A 17,763-nucleotide genomic window follows, 5' to 3' on the forward strand; every position below is an offset into this window, starting at 1 on the left:
CCACTTATTCCGGAAAATCGGCTGCTTTTCCGGAATAAGCTGCGAGCTGTCTACACTGGCCCTTGAATTTCCGGAAAAGCAACAATGCTCTATTGTACAAAATCAGCCGCTATTCCGGAAAAACTATTCTGCTCCCGCTCGGGCATAAGTCCTTATTCCGGAACACTGTTCCGGAAAAGGGCCAGTGTAGACAGCCCAGTAGTCTTTTCCGGAAAAGCGCGTCTACATTGGCCACAGACGCTTTTCTGGAAAAAGGGCTTTTCCGGAAAAGCAGCCTGCCAATGTAGACGCTCCTTTTCCGGAAAAACTGAAAACGGAATAGTATTCCGTTTTAAGCATTTCCGGAAATTCATGCCAGTGTAGACACAGCCTTGTTGTCTAGCTGGACAGTGAAATTAATCCAATAGCAAAATTTTAAAAACAACTGCAGCATCCAAAGTGAGCAATGTCCACAGCAAAAACTTCATTACTGACAACAGTGTTTGATCTTTGATTTGGATCAGGAGCATTAGGAAGCTCAACCTGAGGCAGCTCTAAAGCTTCTTGGGGCAGGAATCCATAGAAAAAGATCATGACTAAGTCTCTGTAGTATAAAGAGGGCTGGAACTCACACACAGAGGAAAGGGGAAACCCAGACAAACATGGATTTTGAAAATTTAATTTTTCAACATTTAATGAAAACCTTTTATTGGACAAGCGAACTTTATTTTTCACATGTGTACAAGCAAATCCAGTCATGATCCATAATCTTCTTTGTTTAATATCACCTTATATTACCCTTTCAGTATATTGCTAACATTGGCATTTTGTTTTTATGCAGTGCACTCATCATGTTTTTATATTCATATATCGCAGAGTCATTACATTTGGTCTTAAATATTTTGCCAAGATATTAAAAAAAAAAAAGGAGTGGCTGAAGTTAGATGTCTCATATGAATGTCAGGGCCTAAATAAGCCACCTGATTCTCAGAAATCTCCCAACGCAGTCTATTGACTTTAGTGGGTGCTGCTCACTATGCAGCAACTTTTGAATATCAGGTCACTTATTTAGATGACTAATATGGATTTAGATACAAGGTATGTCTACACTGCAAAGTTAATTCAGAATAACAGTCGTTATTTTGAATTAACTTCCATAGCATCTACACAAGCACTTAATTCAAGTTTGGTAAACCTCATTCTACGAGGAGTAACGCCAAACTCGAATTCGCTAATTCGGAATAAGCGCTGTGTAGACACAGTCCAAATTAGCGGCGCATAATTTAAAACTTGACACGAAGTAAATTTCATAACCACTAGACTATATTCTCAAATCAATTACAGTAGTTCCCACAACAGGATGACAATTGTTACCAGTCTACGGCGCGAGGGTGACGGATGAGATGAAATTTGGTTGAAGGAAAAAAAGGGGAGGGGGAACCAAAGTTGTTGAGCAAAAAAAAACCCAACACTCTAAGGACCTGGATCACTGCTAGGGGTTACCAGGTACTCATTTAAAAAAAAAAAATCTAGACATGCTTCATGGGAGGGGTGGGGTGGGGGAACTGGCCAGGAAGAGAGCAGTGCTGGCCGGGAAGAGGAGGGCCTGGAAACAGCTAGCGGGGGGGGGGGGGGGTCCCCCCCTTCCAGGTGTCCTCCTCCCATCTGCCACCTCCTTTCCCAAGTCTCACCGGGGTTTCATTCCCCACCCCCCAGTTTTGTGAAATAAACAGTTTGCGTTTATGAAAATACATGTATTTTATTTTACATCAGAAAGGGGGGTTAGGGAGGGATAAGTGGAAGGACGTGAGGGAGGAATGAGGCACAAGCCCCCAGGGAGGCTCTGAGTGCTCCTCAGGGTGGAAGCTCCCCCACGGGGCTTCCTGGATACTGACAGCCCCCCAATGGATGTTCCAGATGGCAGCCTGCAGCAGGTGCAGCCAGGCTGATGTCAATGCATCCACGAAACGCACCAGAGTGCCCAGGGGCAGCTCTGTCTCCATGTTGCAAAGTGCTGTGGTGTCCCGAGGCAGGCTAGCAAGCAGGGACACCTGAGAACCGGCTGGCAGTGGGGGGGATGTCCCTTTAAGCACAAGCCTCAGATAGCCTCAGGCAACAGCCACACAGAAACACTCCTGACCTGATGCCCTGCCTGACCTGGTTCTGGCTGGCCTTAAATCCAAGTCTATGTCCAGTCAGTGTGGATGCAGTATTTCGAATTAGCAAAATGCTAATTCGAACTGCATTTTGTGTGCAGATGTGTTAATTTGAATTAGTTTAATTCGAAATTACTATTTCAAATTAAGATAGCTTGAAGTAACGCTGTAGTGTAGACATACCCACAGGGTTCAGTTTTTAAAACCTTGACCCTAGTTTTTCCTTATGTATTTAAAAATCTTAAATCAAATATTAATTCTGAAGTTCATTGTATGCATTGAGCTTTTCACAGCTATTCTAAGGAAAGGAGTAATAAGCTAGAATTTATAGAACAATTTTCCAAAGCACTTTCCAAACATTTATAATCACTGCAATGTCCCTTGGCTACATTATTTCATCTTGCACACTGGGAAGCTGAATGAGAGATTAAAGACTTGTATATGGACACAGAAGGAGTTCCTCCCTAAAATTGAATTAAAGTGGGGGTGCAAAACCACAAATATTGACTGGGTATTTATAAACAAGCTGAGTATCTGAAACCACTATAAACTCATATTTTTAAACAGATTATATTTCAATGAGATAGCTTTCCCATCACAAGAATAAAGATTAATAAAGGGAGATGCAGCAAAGCCCCCTCATTCACCATTCAAATACCTTGTTAAGGTATTAAAATTACAACTCTCTGTGTTCTTCACCCAGATATAAGTCTGCCACAACATATCAGATTTGCTTATAAACAAGACTCCCAAACTTTGCAAATCCATATGTAAACTATGCTTCATACCAGTGACAGGAAATTTTATTTCATTATAAGTATCTGAGTTAGTTGACTAACACCTCAAAATTAATTTAAAAATCATATTGTACTTAGCTTAATTATATTATAGTATGGGGTGATTTCTTGCCAAGTAATTTTAGAGCTTTCCTAAGCACAGAGATTATAAAAGACCCTCTGTTGTTACCATACTTCCATCATTTGTAGACTGTCATGAAGTGCATCCTGAAGAGCCTTGCCAATGTCTATGAATTATCATAATACTGCCTGGCCTGTAGCCTTAAACCCATTGAAACCTATATTACAAAGGCTGGTGTTACACTCAGGTTGGGAGCTGCTGTAATATTTAATTCTTAGCACTTACCTAACACTTCAAAGTGCAGTACAAAGATTAATTGCTGTCATTCCTGAGTCTCCCAGTCCTACATGTGACCAGATGACCAGGCTTCTCTCTTAAAAGGTGCTAGAGTTTGAATAATATGGTTTAATTTTTTTACAATTAGCATTTAACAGTAAGTTCAGAAGTTGCTTATGCTGCCAAGTGGCCTCCAGGTACAGCTTAAGAGCGTAGGTTTTGACCTGTATCCAGCAGTTAGGCAGTTAGTGAGCTGACACTTCCACATATTAAACTGATGATCCGGATTGTTTTATTGTTTAAATTGTCCTTTCGGTCTCACTTATTTATATTCACTTGTCTCATCCCTTGTATTGACGGTAAATTCTTTGGTATCAGGCCAGACTTTTTAGAGGGGAAAGGATTGATGCCTGCTTGGGAGTTTCTAGGTACAATGGTAATAGACATCACAGTGCTATAAAGGCATGTAAGGAGTCACCTCTCTCATGGTACATTACTAGAGTTAAGGCTGGGGACAATTAAGCTTGCTTAACTTGAAAAACAAGGGGCGGCAGCAAGAGCATTTTCTGTGAGGGGCCCTAGAATTAGCTTCCTACCTGAATCGGAAATAACCAGACTCAACTTTCAGGACAGATCATTAATCCCACCTGTATAAAAGAAGTTCTGTGGAGGGCAGAGGGAATGGGCTGGGCATATGCGGCTGGTGTATGTAACTGCTACTGGCTGCCATGTTAATTCTTTTTAATGCATTAGGAAGGTAGGTGATATTTAAAGATTTTAAATATCTCTATTTTAAAGATTTTATTTTAAAGAGTTATTGGCAGGGAATCCAGAGCCTGCATACATGCACGTACAGGAGCAACTTCCCATCTTTTTAGTGACCCCAATCTTGGAACTATTGAGCCTGCTAAAGAGAAACGATAAACCATACATCTAAGAGAAAACCTTATGTAGAAGTTAACTATATGTAATGTGGTTGGCCAGTCAGTGAAATGTTAGGATTTATGAATACAAGCTCCAACTGTGTGTGTGGTACATGCATGTGACTACATACAGTACACAGGAGCCAGCTTTAGATACACTACTAACAGCTAGAGTTTCAAGAGCTGTATGTATATATGTACATATATCTAGCTATTATATAGTAGCCAAGTAAGCCACATGGAGTTTCGAGAGAAAATAGTTGGATAAAGAACCCTCATCTCAATACAGGTTGAACCTCTCTAATCCAGCAACATCCATGAATTTAGTTGGCTGGATGTCCATTTTTCATGGGTGTGGCCAAATTTCCCAAGATTCAGTGAAGCTTGTTTACAGCTACCAAACTTGGCTGTCGGTGTTCTGTACTGTTATTTAGCTCTAATTTATCCTTAAATGTCTTTTATGAGCCCTGTAAGCAGTGGAAGTGTTGGTAATGGCGCTAGACAATATTGACCTCTCGTGCTTCAACAAGTTCTCTGGTACGGCACCAGTCTGGTACTGAGTGTACTGGATTAGAGAGGTTCAAACTTTAATAGGCAGAAACCTGCTGATAGTTAAGTCCATCAGTTCATTCCAGGAAGCAATGAACAGAACACATTGCAGAATATATAAACTTGTTTGAACTTATGTGCACACGCGCACATTTGGTTCACACAGTTCCGAGTTTTGAATGGACTCAAATGACAAAGAAAACAAAGCAGAAAATACCAAAGACTTTAATTTTGAAACATGTTGCTTGTCTCAAGTGATTGATAGCTTGCCGTAAAATCTGTCATGTCACATCTACAGCCAGTGGATAGTGCATTATTTTTCATCCTTTATAACCTATTCTCATCTAACTTGATTTACATACTGTAATTACTGAAACTTTGCCCAATTTGAATATAAATGATGGTACTGCACATGCATAAATTAATACATCCAAAAGATACAGTTGAGATATATGAACAAAAGACTGTGCAGGAGAAAAATAAAAGGCCAAAGTGAACATACTGCCCAGTCATGTACTGCTCTCTCTCCTAAGTTTACTCCTGGCTATCAAAGAAGTTAGTGAAGATAATGAGACTACTGATAAGTAAGGACCGGATATACATACATACATGCCTGCATAAAAATGGAAGTTGCAGGAGGGCATTTGCTCTGCTATACATGTTTTAAATTGAGAGTCCTTGTGATGCACCAGTAAATGCAGGTAAGCAGAAGCATGGTTTGCACAAACTTCTCCTCACTTTATGATCAGCACCTTCAAACTTCCAGATGGTTTGGGAAGAATCTAGTATACTACCTGGTCTATTGCTTCTTTATAATTAAACAGATTTCTCCTCCAAGTGCCTAAGGTCTTGTAACATATACACAACAATATGAGTGTGACCTCAGAATGTACAGGAATGGAAGTCTCCAAACATTTAAGTTTGTGGATACCGTTAATAGGTCTTGAAACTACAGTGTTAATAGTGTAGCTATCTGAAGCTGGTTCCTGTGTGCTATATTGCTATGCACACACCTCCACACAGAAAATTGGAGCTTATATTCACAAATCCTAACATACTTCTCACTGACTGGCCATCCGCATTACACAAAGTTCATAGGCCAAAATCACAACCAGTATACGATGGTGTTGATTTCACTAGACTTGCACATGCAAATTTAGTGGTGAATTTGGCCCAGTGGTACTTCATAAAAAGAGTTAAACCTATCAATGAGCCATAAGTCTCAACACCACCAAAGCCATTCTATTTTGTAAAATCCTGGTCCCTCAGCCTCTTAGTTCTAAATATCATGAAGGTTCATATCCTGCTTCAGCTGGAAAGATACTAACTTCTGTGCAGAGTGCCCATCATAAATAGAACTCTATATTTGTTTATGATTCTGTTGGCATTGGTTCAATAAAATAATCAGGATAAAATCTTAGTCTGAAATAAATGAAAGTAAAAATTCTCAGAGTTGCAGTCACAAGACTCAACCCAGAATTCCCTTTAATTTAAGGACCTGATCCTGCACCCATTCTGTATGCAGGACTCCTCAGGATCATTCCCCAAAATGTAGACAGGAATCTATGCTACCACTTAGTCATGTGTCTGATTCTCCCAGGAAGTCAGCTCCCTTGTTTTCAGAGAATGCAAACAGGTTCATTTTTTAAAAATTAACAAAGATGAAAGAATTGTCCATAATGCTCTGTAGAACACGCTCTGTTCCATTACAGTTGTCATGATTGGCATTAAAGCTTATTTTTCCATTTAATTTTTAGTAAAGTGAAAAAAGACCATATTAAGTAAACCCGTTAATATAATCATTTCACACATTGATTAAAAAAATTAAATTGTCTCACTTCTGTATGCATAACTCTCCGATAAAAAGCAGAGCTCTTTAACAGCTTTGACCAATCACACGAATATAATTATTAATTTCATTATTGCAAATAGTCAAATATACATACCTGAAGGAAAATAAACTTATTTGAGCATTTAACTGAATGCTCAAGTTCCAGCAACATTAGCAGCAGATTATTCACACACGCACATACATATATATATATATATATATATATATATATATATGGCACACTACTGTAACTAATCGACACAAGTTCAATGTAAACGTAAGAGTGCAAACATTATACCTATCATACATAACTCTTTTCTACTTATTCTTTAAATATATTAATTCCCCAGCTCAGCAAATGCAATTAAGTATGTGCTTAAATCCTTTGCTGATTAGGGATGAATTGAAACCAGTTTTAAAAGTTAAGCAAATGCTTAAATGCTTTACTAAATCATTATGTATTTTAATAAAAAGTAAGATTTCCTCTATCACAGTCCCTGTCAAGCTTCTATTAGTTATCCCAGAATTTTGAATCTATCAATATTTTAAAGATTAATACAGCTTTATATAAATTAAAAACTGAACAGTCCACTGTTCTTCAGAAAGGTAGACCGTCACCAACTAGATACTCCGGGTACATTACACTTCATGGTTCTAAAAGTAGAGTTGTCAGTTTAGAAACATTAAATATTCAAAGATTTGTATGTTTCTTTTAATCTTGAAGTATATATTAATAAACCTCAAACACTCGTAAGTTAAATAAATATCACCAGTATTTAATGCATTAATGTAAGAAAAACTCAAAGTGATGTACATGTACAAAGACCATAGTGAGTCAGTGGGAAAAGTAAGAGGAAACAAAACCTCAGGAGTCCTGCCTTTTGATTCCCTGTTGTAAAACAAAACAGTCTTCCTTTTACAGCAGACATTTATAATTACCTTCCAGCTGACACATATTTTTGTAAATGCTGCATCTCTGGTTATTAACTTTAAAATGGGTTAAACTTCAATAATATGTAGTTTTATCAGGACACAGAATGGCCACCAAGAAGTTGTGAGAATGGTTATATCTGCAGTTTTTAGAGCTATGGGAATACACACAAGTAAATACTTGTATCACCATCATAACATACTTCTGCCATTCCGCAAATTAATTCAAAATTTAATTCAAATATGTACTTACTGTATTTGACATTTATATATACACACTAGGTTTGGGCTTTACAATTACACCTTTTTATGCAATACCCCCAAAAAGGTGGTTTGAAAGGTGGTCATTTTTAAAAACAAATTTAGCCTGCTAGGATTTTACTACTTCTTACACTAACTAGAATTACAATTCAAACTGATCTGTTCGAAGGATAATTTAAATGCGCACTTCTAGTTACTTTACCACAACCTAAAGATGAAGTTAAAATTTTAAAAAGTGTATCATCCTGTACCTAAAAAGGAATAAATCTGCCAGAACTAAAAATTTTATAGGTATCTTCTAAATAACAGGAAAATTATTTCCCATACAGAAATTTATGCACCTGTCTCCCCCTGCTGGAATCAGATCAGGAACTACATTTTAAGTAGCTTTTAAAAAAAGAAGAAAAGCTATTAATTTAGGATTTTGTTTTTCTGTTTTAATGAATTTGGATGTTTAAAAGTTTTATCATTTTAGTATAAAGTAGATTTTAATTGCTAAGAAACAGGCTCTGCCTTCTCATTGCGGAGGCACTAAAGAAATATATTTTACTATAAAAATGTTTATCATATCTGTTTTGATATTAGATTTTTAAATTTGTTTAGCACTGAAACTAAGACATTTTAGTATAAAGAACAAGCAGATTACCCTTTACTCCTATATATACTTTACCACGACTACACTGGGATTCATGTGTAATTGAGGGCTGTATTCAATGCTATACAGGCAGTCCCCGGGTTACGTACAAGATAGGGACTGTAGGTTTGTTCTTAAGTTGAATCTGTATGTAAGTCGGAACTGGCGTCCAGATTCAGCCGCTGCTGAAACTGATCAGTTTCAACAGCAGCTGAATCTGGACGCCAGTTCTGACTTACATACAGATTCAACTTAAGAACCCCAGGCATCCCCAAGTCAGCTGCTGCTGAAACTGATCAGGGGCTTCCTGTAGTCAGCCACTGGTCAGTTTCAGCAGCGGCTGACTTGGGGACGCCTGGGGCAGAGCAGCTGGGGTGCTGCTGGGTTGGTCCAGTAGCGCCGCCGCTCCTCGGCGCTACTGGACCAACCCAGCAGCACCCAAGCTGCTCTGCCCCAGGCGTCCTGATTCAGCCGCTGCTGAATCTGACCAGCAGTGGCTGAATCAGGACGCCTGGGGCAGAACAGCTGGGGTGCTGCCCGGTTGGACCAGTAGCGCCCAGAGCGGCGCTACGGGACCAACTGGCAGCGCCCCAGCTGCTGTACCACAGGTGTCCGGAGCAAAGCCATGGAGCACGGGGGCAGCGGGACAGCCCAGACGCACCGTGGCTGTCCTGCTGCCCTCGGGCTCCGTGGCTTTGCTCTGCTTTGCTCCCCGTCCCCCTGGTCTGCAGACCAGGGGGACGGGGAGCAAAGCGGCGGAACACGCGGGCAGCGGACAGCCCAGACGCGGACAGCATGCTCCACGGCTTTGCTCTGCTTTGCCCCCCGTCCCCCTGGTCTGCAGACCAGGGCGATGGGGGGGGGGGGGCAAAGCAGAGCCAAGCCGCGGAGGACGCGGCCAGCTGACAGCTGTCAGCTGACCGCGCGCTCCGCGGCTTGGCTCTGCTTTGCCCCCCCTCCCCCGTCCCCCTGGTCTGCATACCAGGGAGGGGGGGGGGCAAAGCAGAGCCAAGCCGCGGAGCGCGCTGACAGCTGACAGCCCAGACGCTCCGCGGCTTGGCTCTGCTTGGCTCTGCTTCCCCCCCCCCCGTCCCCCTGGTCTGCAGACCAGGGGGACGGGGGAGGGGGGCAAAGCAGAGCCAAGCCTGGGAGTGCGTGGGCAGCGGACAGCCCTGTCCGCTGCCCACGTGTTCCGCCGCTTTGCTTCCTCTCCCTGGTCTGCTGGAGACCAGGGAGAGGAACGGCCCCGTTCGTAACTGCGGATCTGACGTAAGTCGGATCCGCTTAACTCGGGGACTGCCTGTACTCCAATTGGCAATTTAGTCATAACTAGTGAAAACTCATTTTAAATGTGTTTGGTCACTGAATGGTGTGATGTTCCATGGTGAACTACATCCTGTGCAAAATGACAGTGCAAGTTCTTCTCCAGCAATAAACCCTTCATTGTAGATAACCAGGAAGCCTGCAAGTTGAACATTCCTGCAAAATGGGAGAAACGCTGCAATTCAAGTGCACAGGAAGGAGATAAAGATGGATCTGTGACAGCTAACCATAGTCTGTACCAGCCATGGAAGCATTCAGAAGATCCATGTTTCCTTGTATCCAGTAGCCTTAACTAACTGGACAAGTGTGCCATTTGAGGCATTTCACTAAAAATCCTGCTGGCTTTAACTAGTTTATCTTCCAATATGAACATATGACTTGATTAAAAACCAACTGAAATCAATAGGGATCTACATGAATGAAAATGGCAACAGACCCATATTGAACAATATGGATTGGAGATTAGGGATATTAAAATGCATTTAAGTAATCATACAACAGCTGAAAATTTGACATGAACTGCTGCCTCATACACAATCAGCAGCATTGGAGGGGAGGGGGAAGTGGAGGGCGGTTGGAGGTGGGAGCCAGCTTTTAAGCCAGCTCCACACCCATACTAACTCTCTCATGCCTACCCCCGTCTGCTGCTGCCTCTATATCAGAGGCAGCAGCATGTAGGGAAGAGGGGGCTGCATGTAACATAAGAACATAAAAATGGCCATACTGGGTCAGACCAAAGGTCCATCTAGCCCCATAGCCTGTCTGTCAACAGTGGCCAACACCAAGTGCCCCGGATGGGGTGGACCGAAGACAATGATCAAGTGATTTGTCTCGTGCCATCCATATCCAGCCTCTGACGGAGGCCAGGGACACCATTCCTACCCCCTGGCTAATAGCCTTTTATGGACCTAATCTCCATGAATTTATCTAGCTTCTCTTTAAACTCTGTTATAGTTCTAGCCTTCTCAGCCTCCTCTGGCAAGGAGTTCCACAGGTTGACTATGTGCTGTGTGAAGAACTTTCGCTTATTAATTCTTGAACCTGCTACCTATTATTTCATTTAGTGTCCTCTAGTCCTTATATTATGGGAACTAATTAATAACTTTTCTTTATTCACCTTCTCCACACCACTCATGATTTTATATACTTATAATATCCCCCCTCAGTCTCCTCTTTTCCAGACTGAAAAGTCCCAGTCACTTTAGCCTCTCTTCATATGTAACCTGTTCCAAACCCCTAATCATTTTAGTTGCCCTTTTCTGAACCCTTTCCAGGGCCAAAATATCTTTTTTGAGGTGAGGAGACCAAATCTGTACACAGTACTCAGGATGTGGGCGTACCATAGTTTTATACAGGGGCAGTAAGATATTGTGTCTTATTTTCTATCCCTTTCTTAATTCCTAACATCCTATTTGCCTTTTTGACTGCCGCACGTTAATTAATGAGCCCCAGTACACATCAGGGATGGGCAACCAGGAATTGTGGGTAGGCTGCATGAGTGGCCTTCCTTCAACTCGGGCCACAGCAACCCTTGGCCCACTGGGGTTCCACCTGTGGCCATGCGGCTCTGCTGTCTGCCCTTCCTCCCTCAAGAGCCTATCGTGCACTGGAATCCCACTCCCCCACCCTCTCAGCACTTCTGGAGTGCGCAAATCACCTGATTCATGCTTTGTCCCTGCTCCTCCCTCTTCCTCCCAGAGCTGGAACACCACAAACAGCTGCTTCACAGTGTTCCAGCTCTGTGAAGGAGGGAGAGGAGTGGGGATGGAACACGAACCTATTTGTGGCTCCTCCAAAGTGCTGGGAGGGAGGGAGGGAGAGGAGCAGCAAGTGAGAAGCTTCAGTGCCTCGATGCATGAGAGGTGCATGGGAGAGGAGGGCAGTGAGAAGGTTCACAGGCTGCAGATGGAGCTCTAGTGGGCCACATGTGACTTGTGGGCTTCAGGCTGCCCACCACTGGTTTACAGTTACACTTTCACATCCCTATTGCTGATCAGTGCTTTTAACTTCTCAAATGCTATTTTATACTTCTTCCCACTCATTTTTTTCAGCAGTTACCTGAAAGACTTATATTCCAAATCTGTCTTCTAAAACTTCTTCACACCTTGACCATCGGTTGTTTGCTCTGCATTAGTTATCAAATTATCTTTGATGTATATACATTTAGACCAATATTTTACTTAAAGACAACTTTAGGTATAAGAACATAAGAACGGCCGTACTGGGTCAGACCAAAGGTCCATCTAGCTCAGTATCCTGTCTACCAACAGTGGCCAGCACCAGGTGCCCCAGAGAGGGTGGACCGAAGACAATGATCAAGCGATTTGTCTCCTGCCATCCCTCTCCAGCCTCTGACAAACAGAGGCCAACAACACCATTTTATCCCCTGGCTAATAGCCTTTTATGGACCTAACCTCCATGAAATTATCTAGCTTCTCTTTAAACTCTATTATAGTCCCAGCCTTCACAGCCTCCTCTGGCAAGGAGATCCACAGGTTGACTACACGCTGTGTGAAGAAGAACTTTCTTTTATTAGTTTTAAACCTGCTCCCCATTAATTTCATTTGGTGTCCTCTAGTTCTTCTATTTAGACGTGCATTACTTTATACTTATCCACATTAAATTTCATTTGCCCTTTTGTTGCCCAATCACTCAGTTTGGTGAAATCTTTTTGGAGTCCCTCACAGTCTGCTTCTGTCTTGACTATCCTAAACAGTTTGGTATCATCCGCAAACTTTACTACCTCACTGCTTACCCCTTTCTCCAGATCATTTATGAATAAGTTGAAAAGGCTCGGCCCCAGGACTGACCCTCGGGGTACACCACTAGTTACCCCTCTCCAATCTGAAAATTTACCATTTAATCCTACCCTTTGTTTCCTGTCTTTTAACCAGTTCTCAATCCAAGAAAGGACCTTCCCTCTTATCCCATGACAATGTAATTTACACAAGAGCCTTTGGTGAGGGACCTTGTCAAAGGCTTTCTGAAAATCTAAGTATACTATATCTACTGGATCCCCCTTGTCCACATGTTTGTTAACCCCTTCAAAGAACTCTAACAGATTAGTAAGAAATGATTTCCCTTTACAGAAACCATGTTGACTTTTGTCCAACAAATTATGTTCTTCTACATGCTTCACAATTTTATTCTTTACTATTGTTTCGACTAATTTGCCCAGTACTGAAGTTAGACTTACCGGTCTGTAATTGCCAGGATCGCCTCTACAGCCCTTTTTAAATATTGGTGTCACGTTGGCTACCTTCCAGTCATTAGGTACAGAAGCCAATTTAAAGGATAGGTTACAAACCACAGATAATAGCTCAGAAATTTCCCATTTGAGTTCTTTTAGAACCCTTGGATGAATGCCATCCGGTCCCGGAGATTTGTTAACATTAAGTTTTTCTATTTGTTCCAAAACCTCCTCTAATGACACTTCAATCCAGGACAGTTCCTCAGATTCATCACCCACAAAGGACGGTGCAGATTCAGGAATCTCCCCAACGTCCTCAGCTGTGAAGACTGAAGCAAAGAAATCATTTAGTTTCTCTGCAATGGCTTTATCGTCCTTGATTGCTCCTTTTATAGCTCGATCATCTAGGGGACCCACAGTTTTTTTAGCAGGCTTCCTGCTTCTAATGTACTTAAAAACATTTTATTTCTTTTTGAGTTTTTGGCTAGCTGTTCCTCAAAATCTTTTTTTGCTATTCTTATTACATTTTTACACTTGATTTGACATTAGACTATTCTCTTACAAATACAGAATTAACCTGGGATGTAGGTTTTACTTTCCAAGTAAACCTAATTCTTCCATATTATCAAATTTAAGCATGTATGTTTGGTGGCTGGATCAGAGTTCAATGATACATTTTCTCTTAATCCAGTCTTTTCTCCTGTGTGCTTTAGCCTTGCAAGACTTTTAAAAGTAGGGAAATGATTTTCAAAAGTGCTTAGCATATAGTAAGTTCCTAGAGTCAAACTCTAAAGTTCCTACACGTTAGCACTAATGAACAATGTTATCTGGCATCCCAGATTCTCCAAACCACCTCCTGCATTAAGCACAAAGAAAAGTTACAGTAAATTGGTTTTTGTTTCCAGATTCAGTAAATATAACTGCATTAAAGTTTACCATTTTTATTTTACTTATTTGATATAGTACATCTGATTGCTCTTCCTTTCTGATTCCTTACAATAGTGGGAAGTTTGCTGCACAGTTCAGATTACTGGATTTTCTAGAAAAGAATTATGATATCACCTATTTGCATTATGAAGCAGACAAATTAATCCCAATCCATACAAACTAAAATGTACAAGGAATGTTTATATATGACAAAGGACAAGCCATTTAAACTATTTTCAGACAAGTGTCCAATCTTCATACTTACCTGCTAAGAACCACCACACTGATGCTGCTACATAAGTAATTGACTGTTTTTCTGTATGAAGTGCTATCCCCCAGAAGTATTTTAAGAGATACTATATTCACATTTAGGACATTTTCAAATTTTATTTGTGAATATTGCAATTACAAAAGAATATATTAACGTAAATTTGCAGTTAAAAGGAACAACCCTTTTTAATAAACAAGGTCACAAATCAAGTGAGTAACTATTTTGGTCTTTCGGTTGGTTTCCAAAGGGTGGAAATTTTCCTTTAAGATAAATTTGTGCGTGCTACAATATATATTATGGTGCTGGAAGTCTCTTAGTCTTTCAACACTTAGTAACAGAAACATATTGGTTTTTATATGATTGACATTTGTAATTACTTTTATACAGCTAGTTCCTTTATTAGTTATATTGGGGTGAGAAAGTTATAAGCACCTTACATGGCTGCTGAGGTAGCATGTATTTCTGCACAGCTCAAGCAGAGTGCCTCACTTCTTAAGTAAATATTTGCTTAGAAAATAAAGTATGTGTCCACATATTAATGACCCTGTTCAGTCTATGGCAAGGGTAAAAAAGAAAGGGATGCACACTATTACAAATGCAGAGTCATCAAATTTTGTCCAATTTATTGTTAGGAATTCAAAACTGATACAAAACATGCCTCTTTTGCACACTGTTTTATTTTTATTTAAAAGTTTTCTGACAGTGTCAGGTAGATAAGACTTAAGAATGTATTTAAACTTTAAGAGTGAACCTTTTACAAAAGGTATTACATATAATCTATAAACCTCATGTAACATATGGTTCCACACTCATTTTTAGACATAATTTATCAAAAGAATCAGATGCCACACTGATCTTCTGAAATACAGGCTTAAAAATGTTTTAAGCCATTAACAACATTTTATGACCTTGACCAGAAAAGCTTATAATCTGCATGATAATTCTGGGCAATGAAGAAAAGGCAGTGGAGTCCCAAAAAGCAGCCCCCAAGACTACGTGGAATGTGCCCAGAGGTATGATGACCAAAAAAGAAAAATGGAAGTTTTAAAGCTATGATTTGAGCTGTATCACTGCAAAATATCATTTGAGTATCACAGAATTGAAAAAGATCAGAATTTAAGCAGACAATTTCAATCAACAGAGACTTGAGATGTAACTCATACTTAAATGTCCTCTAAAATAAATTCCTAATGCAGAAAAATTGATTTCAAGGTTGCTCCTGGTAACAGTACCTTTTATTTTATTGGACCCTAAATTGATCAGATAATATGAAATTTATAATAAAAAAGATTTTATTTTCAATTGAAATAAATGCATCATCCTGCACTTAATGGCTGTAACAAGCCATAAGCATCTTCCAGGTTGTAATGATCATAACCCATTTGTTTGACCTTCACTGAGAAGTTACATAATGCATTTACACTTGGTAAAGAGAAACTAAACTCAGCCTTCTCAATGTTGCCACACTGTTTCTCATTTATTGTACAATTCCACAGTCAAATCACAAGTTTGCAGTGTGTAAATGTTGTAGTTAATTAATTGTACTGTTTAATCATCATCCTCTTCCTCCTCCTCTTCTTCCTCAAAGCTATCTTCAAAGCCTTCACTATCTTCCTGGTCCTCATCACCCTCTATTGCTGCATCCCATTGTGGATGATTTTCTGGCACTGGTTTAGCTTCATGAACTTCCAGCTGCACAGAGTGGTTGGGCAGAGAGAATTTGGGGGAGGGAGGAGGAAGAGAGAGAGAAAGGTGATTGAAAGAGATACATGAAAAATCCATTAGACAAGTATTAAAATGATCATAGGCTTCTTATGCCACACAAAATTGTAAACAAGTTTGCTTTGGGGTGTGCAGTGTGTTAGAATTTCTGATTGCTTTTGTGTGTCTACATTTTGAAAAATAAAAACCAGTTAACAGTTCAGTTTCCGTAAGTGGTGTTTTTGAAAATGTGTTGTTCATGTCCATTCAACACAGGTGTGTGTGCTCACCACATGTACCAGTGCTGGATGATTTTTCCCTGAGCAAAATCTGTAGGGAACCAGCTCCAGCACCCCCTGAAGTGGTGTGCACATGCCACATTAACAGGGCACTGCCTGACTCTCACCCGCCTCAGTTCCTTCTTGCTGGAGACTCTGACAGAGGTGGCAGGCAGGTCACGAGCAACACATTTTGAACACCAGTTACAGAAACTGGTAACTTTTATTTTTTGAATGCTTGCTCATAGCCATTCAAGGTAGGTAATGCCAAGCAGTATCCTTGGACACGGGTTTAAGGACATGCCGATAGCAATGCAGCTCCACCAAACCCAGCATCATCCCTGGCCTGATATGTGATGCTGTAGAGGGACAGGAAATTATGTATTGAATGCTGCAGCTTTGCAGATGTCTTGGATGGGGATGTGAGCTTGGAAGGCTGCTCAAGAGCCTGCTCCCTGGCAGAGTGCGCTCTCACCAGCAGCAGCAGTTATGAGCTGACAGGGGCACAACAAGAGGTCCAGATGGAAGAGGTTATCCAGTTACAGATCCTCTATTTGGACACCGGGATAGCTTTCATCCTTTTGGCAGATGCGATCGAAAGCTGTGATGATCTATGAAGGGACTCTGATTCAGGCAAAAAGGAAAGAGCCCTCCTGATGTCTAGGGCATAGATTCGCTTTTCCTCATTGGTCTTATGAGGGTTAGGGCAAAAGACCAGGAGGGAGATGTCTTGACCCACGTAGAATGCGAAAACCACCTTGGGAGGGAATGCTGGGTGAGACTGGAGCTGCCCTATGACCTTAAAGACAACAGCATAAAGTGGCTCTGATATCAAGGCACACAGTTCAGACATCTTCTAGATGCTATTGCTAAAACAAAGATGCTACTTTCCATGACAGATGCAAGAGGGAGCAGGAGGCCATGGATTTAAAGGGCAGCCCCGTCAGCCAGGAGAAGACCAGGTTAAGATCCCCCTGGTGGAAGAGAGCTTGAAACTGTAGGAAGCGTCTCTTAAGGCCTTTCAAAAACTTGACTGTCATGCCATGTGAAAACACTAATTGGTCTTGAATCGGAGGATGGAAGGCTGAAATTGCAGTCAAGTGTACCCTGACTGAAGCCTGCAGTAGCCCTGATGCTTCATAGAATCCTAGGACTGGAAGGAACCTCAAGAGGTCATCGAGTCCGGTCCCCTGCCCTCATGGCAGGACTAGGCACTGTTTAGATCATCCTGATAGATGTCTATCCAACCTGTTCTTAAATTCCACAACCTCCCCAGTCAATTTATTCCAGTGTGTACCCACTCTGACAGTTTTTCCTAATGTCCAACCTAAACCTCCCTGGCTACAATTTAAGCCCATTACTTCTTATCCTATCATCAGAGGCCAAGGAGAACAATTTTTCTCCCTCCTCCTTGTAACTCCCTTTTAGATACTTGAAAACTGCTATGTCCCCTCTCAATCTTCTCTTTTCTAAATTAAACAAGCTCAATTCTTTCAGATAGAGGAGGTAGTCCAAAATAGTTTGTAACTGGACTTCAGAGGGGGGAAACCTTTTTCTCTGCAGTAAACACCAAGAAGCTATGCCAACCCTGGCCATTGAGACTCTTTTCTTCAGTACCCCAAAGAGGGTGTTAGTAGATTCCTCCAGCTCCTCATCCTTGAGATTTAAACTGGAGG

The 17,763-nt window shown here is 41.1% G+C and overlaps 1 protein-coding gene across 1 annotated transcript in view; it reads right to left on the reverse strand.

Annotated features, from left to right (window-relative positions):
- Positions 1 to 14,697: 14,697 nt before the first annotated feature.
- Positions 14,698 to 17,763, reverse strand: part of SEC63 (SEC63 protein translocation regulator) — a 121,253-nt gene continuing 118,187 nt past the window's right edge. Inside the window, exon 21 of the mRNA XM_075923967.1 lies at positions 14,698 to 15,800. Within this exon, the coding sequence (XP_075780082.1) occupies positions 15,657 to 15,800 (144 nt within the window). The 3' untranslated portion in view covers positions 14,698 to 15,656. The remainder of the gene's footprint in view (positions 15,801 to 17,763) is intronic.

The sequence above is a fragment of the Pelodiscus sinensis genome, chromosome 3 (assembly GCF_049634645.1).
Source record: "Pelodiscus sinensis isolate JC-2024 chromosome 3, ASM4963464v1, whole genome shotgun sequence".
Classification (NCBI taxonomy): Eukaryota; Metazoa; Chordata; order Testudines; family Trionychidae; genus Pelodiscus; species Pelodiscus sinensis.